This window comes from Papilio xuthus, unplaced genomic scaffold, assembly GCF_000836235.2.
Source record: "Papilio xuthus unplaced genomic scaffold, Pxut_1.1 DF829129.1, whole genome shotgun sequence".
NCBI lineage: Eukaryota > Metazoa > Arthropoda > Insecta > Lepidoptera > Papilionidae > Papilio > Papilio xuthus.
Window position 1 is genome coordinate 2,328,381 of NW_013529520.1, and position 13,659 is coordinate 2,342,039.

Below are 13,659 nucleotides of genomic sequence, written 5' to 3' on the forward strand. Positions count from 1 at the left end.
TAATTATAGTACAGCATATCTTACAAAATCTAAATGGTTATTATTGGTTAAAAGACACGATCAGGGTTTTTCAAGTTCGTGAGCAGGTATTGATCCGATCATTGATAAGTCTTGATTTTTTTAATTATGTCGGTGGGTTTCTTTTATCAGTTGAAATTACACTAGGATCAGTGTACAATCGGTAATGTAGGTGAAGAAGTCATGACCTATCTGCAAGTCTATATTCCTAATATTATAAATGTAAAAGTTTAGATAGATGAATGGATGGATGTTTCTTAGAAGGAAGCTCCGGAACGACTGAACGGATCATGATTGAAATTTGGCTCAGACGAAGAACATATTCTGGAAGACCACATTGGCAACGTATTACGTTTTTGTCTCGTTGTAATTTTTCTTGCGAACGGAGTCGCGTGCAATAGCTAGTGCTATTATACAATAGTTATAAAATTAACTCTTACGAATATTCTATCTTTGTTTAATTTAAAAAATGCATAACTTACAGGTTTTGAGGACGCGGCCACTAAAATTCTTCAAAATAGTGAAATTACCGCTGCCGATAAACATTGTTAGAGGAGGAACGCACATAACAATCAAAATAATTTATAATAATTTATTGCGAGGATCCATAAATGCAAAAAAATAGAACAATTGAATCGTAGGAAAAGTACAATAACAATAAAAATAATAAACAGTCTTTGTCGGCTTTTAAACTTTAAGTGTACACTTTCGGTTGATATTTTCACTCAGCTATTTTTTTAGCTTCTCCATCGTAGCTGGAAGAAAACAAAGGTTGGTTAATTAAAACAAAAAACAAAAAAGGAGTGATGAGGAGAATCAATTGTGGCATAATAAAGTAATTTATAAACGTAATTTAAAAAGTTTAATTTAAATCTATAGGATTACAAAACTAGCTTAATGTATTTTATGCTATTCTACTCTTATTAAGTTACGAACTTTCATATATCAATAGATTCAACATTTACTAATAAAGAATAAAATTAATAGGGCTTATAAAATTTTTGACCTACTTGTTTAAATCCCAGCTTGCACACTTCCATGTTCTACTTCAGGCATCTTCCTGAATTTCTTATCTAATCCACGATCACTTTTCGATGATTTTGTATCACGAAAGGTAATCGGCCTTGTTGTATCATCTTCGTCATCGAAAAACTGTCCTTTTTCGTTCTCTTGTGCTTGAGTTGTGCTAACTTCTTGTAGCTCGGCTGTAGTTGTTGTTGGACTTTCAGTATTTATATTAGTAGTTGTACTTATTTTGATTTCTGGTATCGGCGGCGGGGTTGTAGAATCTTGGTTCACAATATTTCTAGACTTTAATGTTGGAATAATGGGAACATGGAATTGTCTTGTCCCACTTATTTCGGGTCTTTGTGTAGATAATTGTCTGGTCCCACTTATTTGGGGTCTTTGTGTAGATAATTGTCTGGTCCCACTTATTTGGGGTCTTTTTGTAGATAATTGATTTACTTTATTAGATATTTTAATAGATGTGGGTACTGTAGAAGTTTGGAACATATTAGGATTAAGATTATTAGGTACATAAAAACCATTAATCCTATTGAAAAATTTAGGGAATATAAAATAATATGGGAAGAAATTTGGAGATGATATTCTCGTAAATAGATCGCCCCGATTAAACAAGTTTTCCATGAGCCTGCACAACTGTTTGTCAATATAGTCTCTGTTATAGTCAAAAGCACTCTCAAACGTTTGAAAATTTGCATAACTGTTTATCTGTTGTCGGTTAGATACAGTTATTGTTACTACATGGTCATCATTAACTGCTTGCCACGTTTTCTCTACATGTTTCGACTTACAAGTCACTACGAAGGCACACAACGTGAAGCACAAGAACCTGGTAAGTTGCTCCATCTGTAAGTTTGAAAAAATAAACATTACATCTTTGAAAGGTGGCTTTGAATAATATTATAGCCTTATAAAATACACTGTAGTGGTTTAATTCTACAATTAGGAGACAGGTATTGATATTTTGAATGAATTTCTGCAATTCATTTATGAATTTCGTATGATTTATACAAGTATGTCATGAGAGTAGTGCTCAATTATGTTATTTGCTGCAACTACTGAAGATTTAATTGATTTACAATACAATATAAACAGAGAGGTCAATGGATCAAACAAGTTAAACTTGTAATGAAGATAGGTCGGGCTTTTTTGCTTCTTTCCACAAATTATAAATTAGTAACAGAAAATAATGAGACTAATCATTCGCATTAAGCAACATTGGGGTTTTAAACTAATAATTAAACCGCACGGAATTAAGATAAAACTTAATAAGGCCTATGTGTTCTTCCAGACTATGTTCTACATCTATTCCGAATTTAAGCTAGATCCGTTCAACCGTTTTGAAGATGCCTTCAAATAAACATCCATCCAATCATTCGCATTTATAATATTAGTAAGATTGCTGGTGTACTTAAGATTATTAATATTTTGTGTATGTAAGTCACCAAATGGTCGAAATAATATATATATATATATGTCTTTAACTCTAAGCACATTGTACGTTGAATTATGTATGGTTACTGTCAGATTACGTCTAGTCTAACAAGATGGTTTTAACCTTCATTCTGTAATAAACTAACCGAATTAACGTACCTTAATCGTATCTTCTTCTATATTGTAATTGACTCCCGTTGAAATAAATATTTCTTAAGTATCACCTTATTGTACACATGACTAAGAAAAGAATGCACTTTAAGAACTTTATGATTTTAATAATCAAGATGTGAAACAGACTATTCGCGCTTCATGATACGTGTGTCTACACAAACGTTTCTCACGTTACTAAAGTCTTCGTAAACTAAGAACGAAGCAAACAATTGGATATTTTTGTTAGTTGCTAATGGCTGTACGTTTTCACATATAATTTGAAAACCAGTTACATCAAACTTAAATGCACGTTTTTGTTCGTAGTTTACTATCAAAAATAAGCATATTTTAAAACTAAGCTTTTAACTATGTATTTTATAAAAATGATAGCTCTATTATTCAAGTCAATGTCCCTTCGTACCCAAGAAACGTAAGGACCTACGTACAAAAAGCAACATAACATTCAATCTGTGAAGAAATTAAACATTTGTCGGCCACTATTTCGCACTAAGTGAGCGTTGAAGAATGTTCCCCCTATGGAAAAGGCTTGAAATTCTATAAAACGAAATAACTACATTTTAATTACCGGTATTGAAATCATAATATTAAGATGCATTTTTTTTATTTAATTAAGCACAACCACAACATATATATAACACACATACAACTTATCAATTAAATAGTATTAGGTCTTATACATATGTAAATATTGGTGTACATAACGTTTACAGAGGTATTTATTTAGGTAGTAGTTTAAGGTTTTGGAAATTATTATAAAATAGTAGATTTTTTTTTCTATGTAATTATTCTATTGATTATGCATACTGAAATAAGTTTTAATATTTTTGATGATGCATCAGCGCGAAAAGAGTACCTTATAGTATTACCGCATATATTAGCTTACCTTCCCGCCAAAATGCAGCCCGGATCGGCCCAGCCGTTTTGGAGACTGCTGGAACAAATTGACTTGGGGCCTAACAGAAAGACAACTTCAAAAATTAGATATTCGTTATGAGCAACGCATCTAAACAATGTTCGTTTGGATAGAAAAATATTTAATTTCACTATTTATCTGTCTTTATTTTTAGTAGAAGTATTATAGTATTATAAAAAATGTGGTAATATTTATTGCTGGTTTTAAGAATATTTTTTTTGGATATTTTGGAAATTATACAGATTAAATATTTCAGGTACTCACATGCGTTATTGTGCACAGAAATGTGCGACTATAATATTTTTATCACCGTACTCTGCTCCGACCTTTGACATTTAAAGTGATAATAGAAGAAGCGATATAACACATGCCAGATGCTGGGAAATACCAAGTACGTAACAAACGTGACAAAAACATGATAGTGCCTCACGAGAACATCTACATTCTACTAGGACATCCTTATATACTTTTAATAGAATTTGAAACGAATTAAACTATTATTCAAGAGTTACTGTAGTTTGACAACGGTGGTAGTCCCCTACCCTGTCCATTAAGGTAAGGCATCAGCACCCTTTCAACTTATTAAAAGGTTACTGCAAAATTGTTGTAACACAGAGGGGTAGACAAAGTGCATTCGCACCGAAGTTCCATGACTTTTCAAAAATATATTGAACTGATGCGCAACAATCACATTGATTTTTGACAGTGGTAGAGCCCGCTTTAACATCTTCGCACGAATTGGCCCGGTTCGCCCGGTGAAATACCACGACCACACAGAAGACAGGCGTGAAGTGGAAGCAATTCCGCGTTTCGTCTAATGAGTGTGCGTCCCGAAGGCCTTATCCCTTTCCCTTCCCACCCTTTTTCTTATAAGGAAAGGATGGGAAGTGGAAGTGGACTTTTCGGATGAGAGGTCGGTCGATTAAAGGTAGGCAACGCATATGCAATGGCGTATGTCTATGGGCAACGGTCACTTCGCTATATCAGCGATTTTAGGTGGCCGTTCGCTCGTTTGCCACCTTATGATATAAAAAAAAATCACGTGATTTATTGTCCGTTCTATACATTTTTGAAGTTCGTAATGGAATCGCTTCGCGAATGCACTTTATCTAGCCCCACAGGTGCGATATTGGAGTCTCAACGTATGCGTGTGTCTAATCGGTGTAAAAATGAATTTTATTTGTTTATTTATACTTCTCATTTCTCAGTTAATTTCTTGTGTTTATTTTTATCTTTCACATTGCAACAGTACATGAACTCATAATGGTTTTGTTAAAATTACTATTGCAATTATGTTACGCGTATATAGTACTGCGAATCGTGTGTTGCTCTAACAGAAAATCTTTGTAATTTAATGTTGTAAATGCGCGGCAATGAAATTTTACGATCGAGCAAATTGTTCTCCTGCCGACATCATGTTGCAAAGAGATTTTCTGTACAATAAATGTTAAAAATATCCAAGCATCTGTATGTAAATTAACATTTCTAAATTAATTCTTCTTAAACGTAAGAGTCAATAGTACTAACTTGTAGCTATTTATTTTATTAGTGTAATATATATTTTTTATTTCTGCAATATAGGTAAAGCAAGCAAGCAGTTTTTGCTTTTATCTTAAGCTTTGTTTGCAAGAATCTGTTTCGTTTTATGAGCCAGTTTCCGATTTCTTATTAGGTTAGTTTTCCTGGCTTCATTAACACCAATATCCCTTTATAAAACATAAAATAATCCCCTTCATTAACTTTGGCAAAACAGACATAACAATATTTTTATACGACAATTTCTCAAATGAAATCGATCAATTATTTTAAAATAGATAAAATAATTCGCTCAACTTCGTCTTCGTGAATAAAAAAAATTCGTTGTTGAGTTCTATGTGGAAAACAAAAGAACCAATCCCATGAGAAATATTAATTTTCTAAGATAAAAGGAAAGCCGCTAATATATGTTATTCCAGAACCGTTTAGCCGGTATCGTAACAAACATCCATTCAAACTTTCGCAATTTTAATGTCTTATATATAAAATCCTCGTGTCACAATTTTCGTTCCCATACTCCTCGGAAACGGCTTGACCGATTCTCATGAAATTTTCTGAGCATATTGAGTAGGTCTGAGAATCGGCCAACATCTATTTTTAATCCCACGCGGACGGAGTCGCAGGCGACAGCTAGTTAGTTTATAAATATTTTTAAAGTAACGCGTCTAATCTTTTTCCTGTCGTAATACCTCTCTGTGTGTAGGTATTCCCGTACTTCGCGTCTGAATCTTCCTGGTGGGATTTATTTCATTCTTGTTTAGTTTAAAATAAACAGTGACGTCATGGAAACGCCCCTATCATACCCTTCTTTGATAGGAAATATTCTCGACAGCGACGCAGTTCTGTGAACTCATGCACTTGTACTGTAGTGTTGCGTTATAGGTTTCTTGACTTCTTTTAAAGACGTTAAATGTACGAATCAATTAAAATGCATAGATTATATAATAAATCTTAAAAGAAAAGAATGCTGTGATTTGATATTAAAATTCTGAAAACTATTCTCAATAAGAGGGTTTCGATGAAAAAAACATTTTTTTAATTTACATGTTTTATAAATTATTAGATAGATAGATAGAAAAAAATGTTGGATCTTGGTCAAATAAATTCGACGCACGTGTTTATCGGTTAAGGTACTGAAAACTTGTAGTAAATATTTACCTAACATCAGATGTATTCTGAGAATGCGATTTTAGCGAACTCTACATTTTTATTATGTAACTAAAACAGCAAAGATTTTTAAATATCAGTTCTATTTATTTGACGCAGACGAATTAATGAGAAGCGTTGATTATTTTCTCAAACGATTAAATCATCATTTATCATTAAATGTGCGGTCAAATAATTACCTTATTTATAATATAAACCCTTGTGTTTAATCCATTATACAATTTATTAACATTTTCCATTATGTAATCCGGAGTTCTTATTAGAAATAATTTTAATCTTTAGAAATATACACAATAACGCTAAAGTTTAGTTTTATAAAATCATGTAGTTTCCGGACTCCCTATAAACTTCATTTGAATTGTAATTTCAACTTACAGAAAAATACGTCATCTAGAAAAATAAATTCCAGCTTGATACCTTCACGCGTTTTTGAGAAAAAGGGTCTTGATAGACGGACGGACAACAAAGTGATCCCATAAGGATTCCGTTTTTTTCCTATGAGGTACGGAACCCTAAAAATTATTGAAATAACCAAGATCATGGATACAGTTTTATAATATTGAGTGATAAAACAATTTTACAAACATTAACATAAATATATACTGATCTACATAGATACGGATTTAACAGTGCTAGAGCCCGCTTTAACATCTTCGCTCGAATTGGCTAGTTCGCCCGGTGCAATACCACGACCACACAGAACACTGACGTAAGGTGGATGCAAATCCACGTTACGTCTAATGACTCTGCGTCCCGGAGGTCTATTTTTAATCTTCTTTCCCTACGCATCATTTTTCTTATAAAGAAAGATTCCGGAAAAAATCCGGTTGAGGATGTATAGAAAGGGAAAAATTATCTCTGTCTGTGCATATTCTCCTGCGTTGATTAAATATAGGCAACGTATATGTCTGGCCAACGGTCGCTTCGCTATTTCAGCGATTTAGGGTGATCGCTCGCTTGTTTGCTACCTTATGATTAAAAAAAATATAGATATAAAACATTTACTTTAACAAAACAAACAATTAAAGGCACCTCGAACGTGTTTGATAAGATAAGTACCCGCACAGATGTTCAGTCTGGTAATTCCTGTGATTAATAAATATTTTCACTACATCCTAGTGGTCGCTCATTGGTTGATATTCGATTGTAGAGCGCCAATAGCCTAATGGTTAAGGCTACGGATTCATAACCACTTGGTCGAGAGTTCGAATCCATTCTACTATTGCCGTAAACTAGCACAAGCTTAGTTGGAATAATACAAGAAATATTAGTAAAGATTTAGTTGTTTGTTGAGATGCATATTGAAATTAATTTGACCAAAACATTATTTTGATGTTACATTAAACATTGTACAGGAAATGTGAGTAACAGTCAGCTTTATAAAGAACAACATTCTAACAAGTAATCGCTTTTTGTATGGGAACGTGTTCTCGAAATATTTTCAATACCATGCTTGAATAACTGGTTTATATTTTTAAATGGCGAATGAACTTTATAAGTAGTAAGGAGATGCAAACTGCATTTAATAAAGTGAAATCAATTAAAGTGAAATGAAGTTATTAACTGTTTCTGCCTTATTAAATAAATAAATAATTTTTTTTATTTAATAATTTGTGATAAAGAATTAGTAAATTAAAGTAGACCAAGAGCAGTGTTTAACTTTTCAGTTTAGCAAAACATAACTGTAAGAAAGGAAAAACGCCAAAGAAATTAATACCCATTGTACATTAACTTTAAAACCTAAACATTAGTATGGGCATGTTTAATCAACCAATTTCTCAATATTCAGAAACCCCAGTAATTTATCCGAAATCGAGTTACTATTAAAACTTCGAAAGTAGGGGACATGCAATAAAAACTTTTTAACACAATATTAAACATACATTTTTGAGATTTGTCAAAAATACGTGCAAGTAAAATGAAAATTTCCTACTCGAAAAATACTTAGACTAGTAGGGGATGGTATCTTTATCAAAAAAAAACTTTACCGGCTTTACCACAACGCTTTGAAATAAAAAAAAACCCAAGTATGCTATCTATCGAAAACCTCTAACCTCTATTTTTATCGTATTATACAAATGTATATTTTTTCTAAGATAAGGTCGTAAATATGCCTATTATGAAGGTTATTTGTAAATCGATTGGATAGAAAACAATGAAAATATCGCAATGAGATCTTTGGTGTAGTATTTATATTGAGTTTATATTTCCTTACAAAACTAATTTTAATAATTTAATGATATAACATTTCGTATCAAAATACAAACCAAATTCGTTAATGTAGTCTTCAACATATTTTTTTCTACATCTTTTTAATAATTATAATATAATACTGCAATGTATTCTGAAATATAAATTATTAATTAATATTAAAATTTAAAAGTCGTGTTCCATAAAAAAAATTAGTAAAGTGACAAAATAAGGAAAGACGAAATTTCGTAAAATTTATAACACAAAAATAATTTGAGCTTGAAATATTATTTTACAGTATAAAAAATAACTCACGTTACGTCGCATATTGGTGACTGCCATGTTCAACTTCTGGCATTTTTCTGGATAATTTATCTTTTCCTCCAATGTCGAATGGTTTTGTGTCTACGAACTTTATTGGCCTGCCAGTATCATCTTCATAGTCATAATATTGTTCAGTAGTAGATATAGCTTTTGGGCTACTGGATAGTGTTTCTGTAGTGGTTGGTATCTTGTTTGTGGTCGCGACTCTTGAGGTCGTAGTCACTGCTTTTGTGGTTGTTTCTTCTGTGATTACTACTTCTGGATGTTTATTAGGTTCCGAATGTTGATATGTGTGAAATATCAAAATGGTCAACATACTAAATAATTGTGGATTTGATGGCTTTAATGACAAATTATTGCCCGCTTTTTCAATTAAATTCCATATATTATGTAACAATGTGTCTTTATTTTTCTGATTTATTATATTGTTCTGTGTTTCTGAGTATTTCACTTGACTTTGAGATATTGTATTGGATTCAACTGTTTCCTTTAATGGACGTATATTTAATGCTATTTGTGTCGTTGTTCTGTCATCACTTTTATATGGATTGCTTGACACAGCTAAGATGCTTATCGATAAATATAACAATTTCAGGATCATCGCCATCTGTAATTTAATGAATTTCATATTATAATACAATTTATATTATTTCACAAATGTCAGGAATTCATTACTTTTAAAGTGACCTTAAATGTTTGTCGAGAAGTTTATAAATTTTTCCGTTTTTTTTTTAAATCTGACCAAACAATAAAAGTAAAATTAAGAATAGTTTTTTTTTATGTAACTAAAATAATATTTTATTATTTGTTCTGATGATAAATTTATTAATATTTATTACGTTAAGAATATTATATTATCCGATTAATAAATACTTATTAAATTATATTATTAAGCGATTTCTCTTGATTGTTAATAGTATGGCGATTTAAAAAAAATTATGTATATTCCTTGAACTCTTTTTTATCCAGTTCGATTGGATTTATATTTAAGTTTACGTGTTCGCTACATATAAGGCTTTACATGATTTTAGTTAGGTAGGACATGTGGGTGTAAAGCATATGAGTAATTGTGGATGATAGCTATCAAGGTTACATTTTTTGGCGATCCCGGAAATTGACCACCAATTTGCGGGATTCATCGGAAACTGGCACCATGATTCCTAAATCGTTATATTTTTTTAACCGTCTCATAACAATCACTATATATTCTATGACTTACTTTCACTACAAATGTATAATAATAAAATTTATAATTAAATTAATAATAATAAAATAATCAAGGAATTGTTGTACCTTCCCTTCCAAATTGAATGAATTCCTTTGTCACCGAAATGCGTCACAACTTTCTCTCGTAAGCGGCTGTAGGAATAATTTTAGTGTGTTCTCATTTTCTACAGACTTATAAAGATCTTTGCAAGTAATATCCAAACAAACTTGATGACTTATCGTATATTATGAACACATTAAAACCGGTTTAAATATGTTATGGAGTGTTGTAAATAAATAGAAACTATATTACATATATAAGATACATACCTTAATCAATTCTTCAGTTGCTCTCCAAATTATATATTGATTCACAAAGTAACTAAATAAAACTTTCTTTATCTGGTAATGTGAAAGGTGTTCAACATGCGTCCTTCCTTCGGAACGTACAACTCGCTACTAAAGTGTGAATAAAAATACTGAATAGCAATTATGTGACCACGCGAACTGCAAGCAACGTGACAGTACTTTTTATGTCATCAGATTTTTGTCAATGTTTATTTCACCAAAGTGATTAAAACGGTTCGAAAAAACTTTTCTCTTTTTTATAAAATTAAAATGGATTTAATTGTGTGTCACTTTCATTAAAAATATTTACACGTTTCCTTACATATGTAGTTTTATATTGGTTCGTTCCACTTTGTATCCATTAAAGAACCAAAAATTAATTTAGGTAGACTCCGAGCCCTTTAGTAGGGCCGTAAATGGGCCGATGATGAAAGCTTCCTTTCCAATAACGGTTGTTTTAAAACATACGATATTAAAAAAAAATCCTTATGTCATTCGTAACAAAGTATATTCGAGCAGGGGCCAAAATTTGTTGCTTAGTACAGTAATGAACTCGGTATGACCTTGTGCTTAGCGAGCCGAAACGTTTATACACTTTGTTGAAAAAAAAACAATTTAAAAATCTTTTTGTTTCTGTTACTCTCCGCAATTTCTAGTTGGATTGCTAAAAAGAATGATTAGAGATTATATTTTTAGCCTAGAATATTAAAAATAAATATATTTATTTCATCAATTATTCTTAACAAATAGGTAAAAATAAAAAAATAAATTGAAATATTGCATAAAACTTTTATTTATTTACTTTAAAGATATGAGTTGTCTACTTTTAGTAAGCTCTCTGCGTGACATCACTGGTGGTAATGTGAAGTAAGCAGTAGTGCCGCCACACAACACTAATTTCGATCGATCGATAAAATTTTGCCTTTCGTTAAAATATTGGTTAATGATACGTCATCATTACACGCTGACTTTCTAATGCATGAACATCTGTTCAAAAACATTGTTATCCCTGTTTTTGAAAAAGGTATTTCAGCAGTGTAAACCCACATTAAACTGATGACGTTTAACTGATACTATAAAATTACATTACATATTATCTTCGTATTGCGTCTAAAAATCTACGCAGCAATTTATATTATAAATATTTAACACGTGTTAAGCGACTTCAACCGTTGAATATTTTTCCTCTTGTGGAATCGTTGGATAAATAAAACGTGGGTATTTCCAATCTCCTTCAAACTAATCGCATCGCCATCCATATATGTACATACATCAATGTAATACATCTCGTTGCGAGTTCATACACGTTCCTAACAAGGCAGTCAAACCTACCCTAATATTTTAGGGGTAAACCTCAGTCAACTACACTGGCCTAGTGCAGGTTGGTTGACTTCAGGCACATCTTTGACTTTATCTTTTTTTGTATTATATTTTTGTCGTTACTTTTTCCAACTGTCTCTCCTTTTCAATTTCTTTTAAAATTTCTCATTGTCCTTTTTGACGTAATTTAAAATGTTTATAATCAAAAATTGTTTTTCTATTCTCACATTACGTATCAACTTGTTGCGTATCTCATTTCCATTAATATTTAAGATATTATTAAATTATTTTGGTCCAAATGAGTCGGCGAATCTTTGAATAACAGTTTGTATAGCTTTTTTCTCGCATGCAAGTTTTGTAGAATACGTTTTACTACAACCATATTCAGAGAAACACGTCTTTACTTGAACCGCCTGTGAGAACCTACAGCAAACTAAAATAGCAGCCTCGCACTTTGAAGGTTCCCTGATATCGTTCTGACTTTCAACTCTGAATACCTGAAAAATATGAAAATTGTACGTTAGTCAGAATGCATGATGAACGCTAATAAAGCAGAAATCCATAATGACGTGAATAATATTATAAGGAAATAATATTTTAAAAATCTTCCTTAAACATTTAAATAGCATAAAAAAACTAAAAGTACTCAGATATTCCTACGATTAGGATTCTAACTCAAGTCTTACAAACAATGCAACGTCACCAGAGCATTAACTTATTTCTAAATATCTTACCCTCATAACTAACCGTTGGTTTCTGAGACCAATATCTCTGTACTCGTATAAAACACATTGTCATCCCGGTTAGTGTCTGGAAAAACTTAGTTAACAATATGTTTTGGACTCAGAAACTCACGGTAAGTGACGTAGAACCATTATCGGTATTTTGATATCGAATACAATATTGACTGTAACCGGTACAGGAAGTTTAACATGTTATATCAAGTTACTATGAAACTGAAAGTTGTCGGTTAAATGTTAGTTATGATATTAGCAATTCAACAAGGTAATATGAACATGTTCTAATACAGACAAACAGTAGGTTTTGCTCGACGTTTATAACTATACAACTAAGTACTACTCGGCGCGCGTATGACCTTGAGCCTCTTAGATATTTGAATAGAAGTATAGTAATTAGTGTACTCACAATAGCACTTTCAGAGTCACTTGTCTTCCTAGTGGTTGTTGTAAAGGGCGCTTCCGTCACTGGCTTCAACATTATTGGTCTCATGTATTCCTTTTCGTCATCAGGGAAATTAATTCTACTAGGGAACGCTGGTATCGGTTTGTTTGTTACAACTTTTGGTTTCTCGTGACTAGATAAAGGAATAGACATTGGTATAGGATATGGTACGTAGATTGGTTGGTAGTTTTGCCTTTGCCTCTGTGCTGATAAATCTTTTAATTCACGGAGTAAGTTTATGATTTCTGCTGTTAGTGCTTCTTGTCGGTTAGCGTTGTTAAATCCGGGATAGTAATGTTGATAATTGGGCTCGTAAGTTCTATAATTTGTTGGTTGCCAGTAATTTTGTCGCCCTCGTCTTTCGTGTGTGTTACGGATATTGCTGTGTCTTGCATGTTTTGTGCTGTAGTCCGCTTTACTCATCATTAACAAATGTACAAAGAAGCCAATTAGTAGTATTGATTTCATCTGAAATTATAAGTGTTTTTATAATGTACCTGTTCCTTACTTTTAGTGCCCCTTCTTTTACTTACAGAAATTCGGAACTTGTTTTGTTTTAAAAAATTGTTATGCATTTTAATCAGTAAAATTATTAGCATAACAAAAAAACTACTAGAATTTATACATTTTCATCTACTATTGAGTTTAACAATGATTACGTTTTTATTTGCGCTGTTATCAATCTTTATCCCAGGACTAATTGATATTTTAAAAACATATTTTTCTAATTCGTCATTAGAAGAAATTATCAGCGTGCAGTATTTTAAGGAATACTTTTCGCTAGTTGTTGAGCAATAAATAAATCAGTATTTTGTAGACGT

General features: G+C 31.8%; 3 protein-coding genes across 6 annotated transcripts; all 3 read right to left on the reverse strand.

Moving 5' to 3' along the window:
• Positions 1-601: 601 nt before the first annotated feature.
• On the reverse strand, positions 602-3,642 carry LOC106121327 (uncharacterized). 3 transcript variants are annotated; one of them, XM_013316967.1, is made up of 4 exons: positions 2,638-2,977; positions 1,417-1,890; positions 1,029-1,377; positions 602-773 (listed from the first exon to the last, which is right to left on the reverse strand). In XM_013316967.1, the coding sequence occupies exons 2-3, from the start codon at positions 1,888-1,890 to the stop codon at positions 1,033-1,035; spliced, it is 819 nt and encodes a 272-aa protein (XP_013172421.1). In that variant the 5' UTR covers positions 2,638-2,977; the 3' UTR covers positions 602-773; positions 1,029-1,032. The 3 variants fall into 3 exon arrangements, with proteins under 3 accessions (XP_013172421.1, XP_013172413.1, XP_013172404.1); XM_013316959.1 differs by lacking the exon at positions 2,638-2,977 and adding an exon at positions 3,536-3,642 and having other exon boundaries at positions 1,029-1,890; XM_013316950.1 differs by having other exon boundaries at positions 1,029-1,890; positions 2,638-2,970.
• A 3,164-nt stretch (positions 3,643-6,806) lies between these two features.
• LOC106120422 (uncharacterized) lies at positions 6,807-10,464 on the reverse strand. 2 transcript variants are annotated; one of them, NM_001312771.1, is given in 4 exon segments: positions 8,498-8,612; positions 8,774-9,389; positions 10,076-10,141; positions 10,319-10,426. In NM_001312771.1, a coding segment is annotated over 1 exon segment (615 nt). In that variant the 5' UTR covers positions 10,076-10,141; positions 10,319-10,426; the 3' UTR covers positions 8,498-8,612; position 8,774.
• A 641-nt stretch (positions 10,465-11,105) lies between these two features.
• On the reverse strand, positions 11,106-13,318 carry LOC106120412 (uncharacterized). Its single transcript, XM_013315763.1, has 2 exons — positions 12,803-13,318; positions 11,106-12,153 (listed from the first exon to the last, which is right to left on the reverse strand). The coding sequence occupies exons 1-2, from the start codon at positions 13,304-13,306 to the stop codon at positions 11,941-11,943; spliced, it is 717 nt and encodes a 238-aa protein (XP_013171217.1). The 5' UTR covers positions 13,307-13,318; the 3' UTR covers positions 11,106-11,940.
• Between the last annotated feature and the right edge of the window lie 341 nt (positions 13,319-13,659).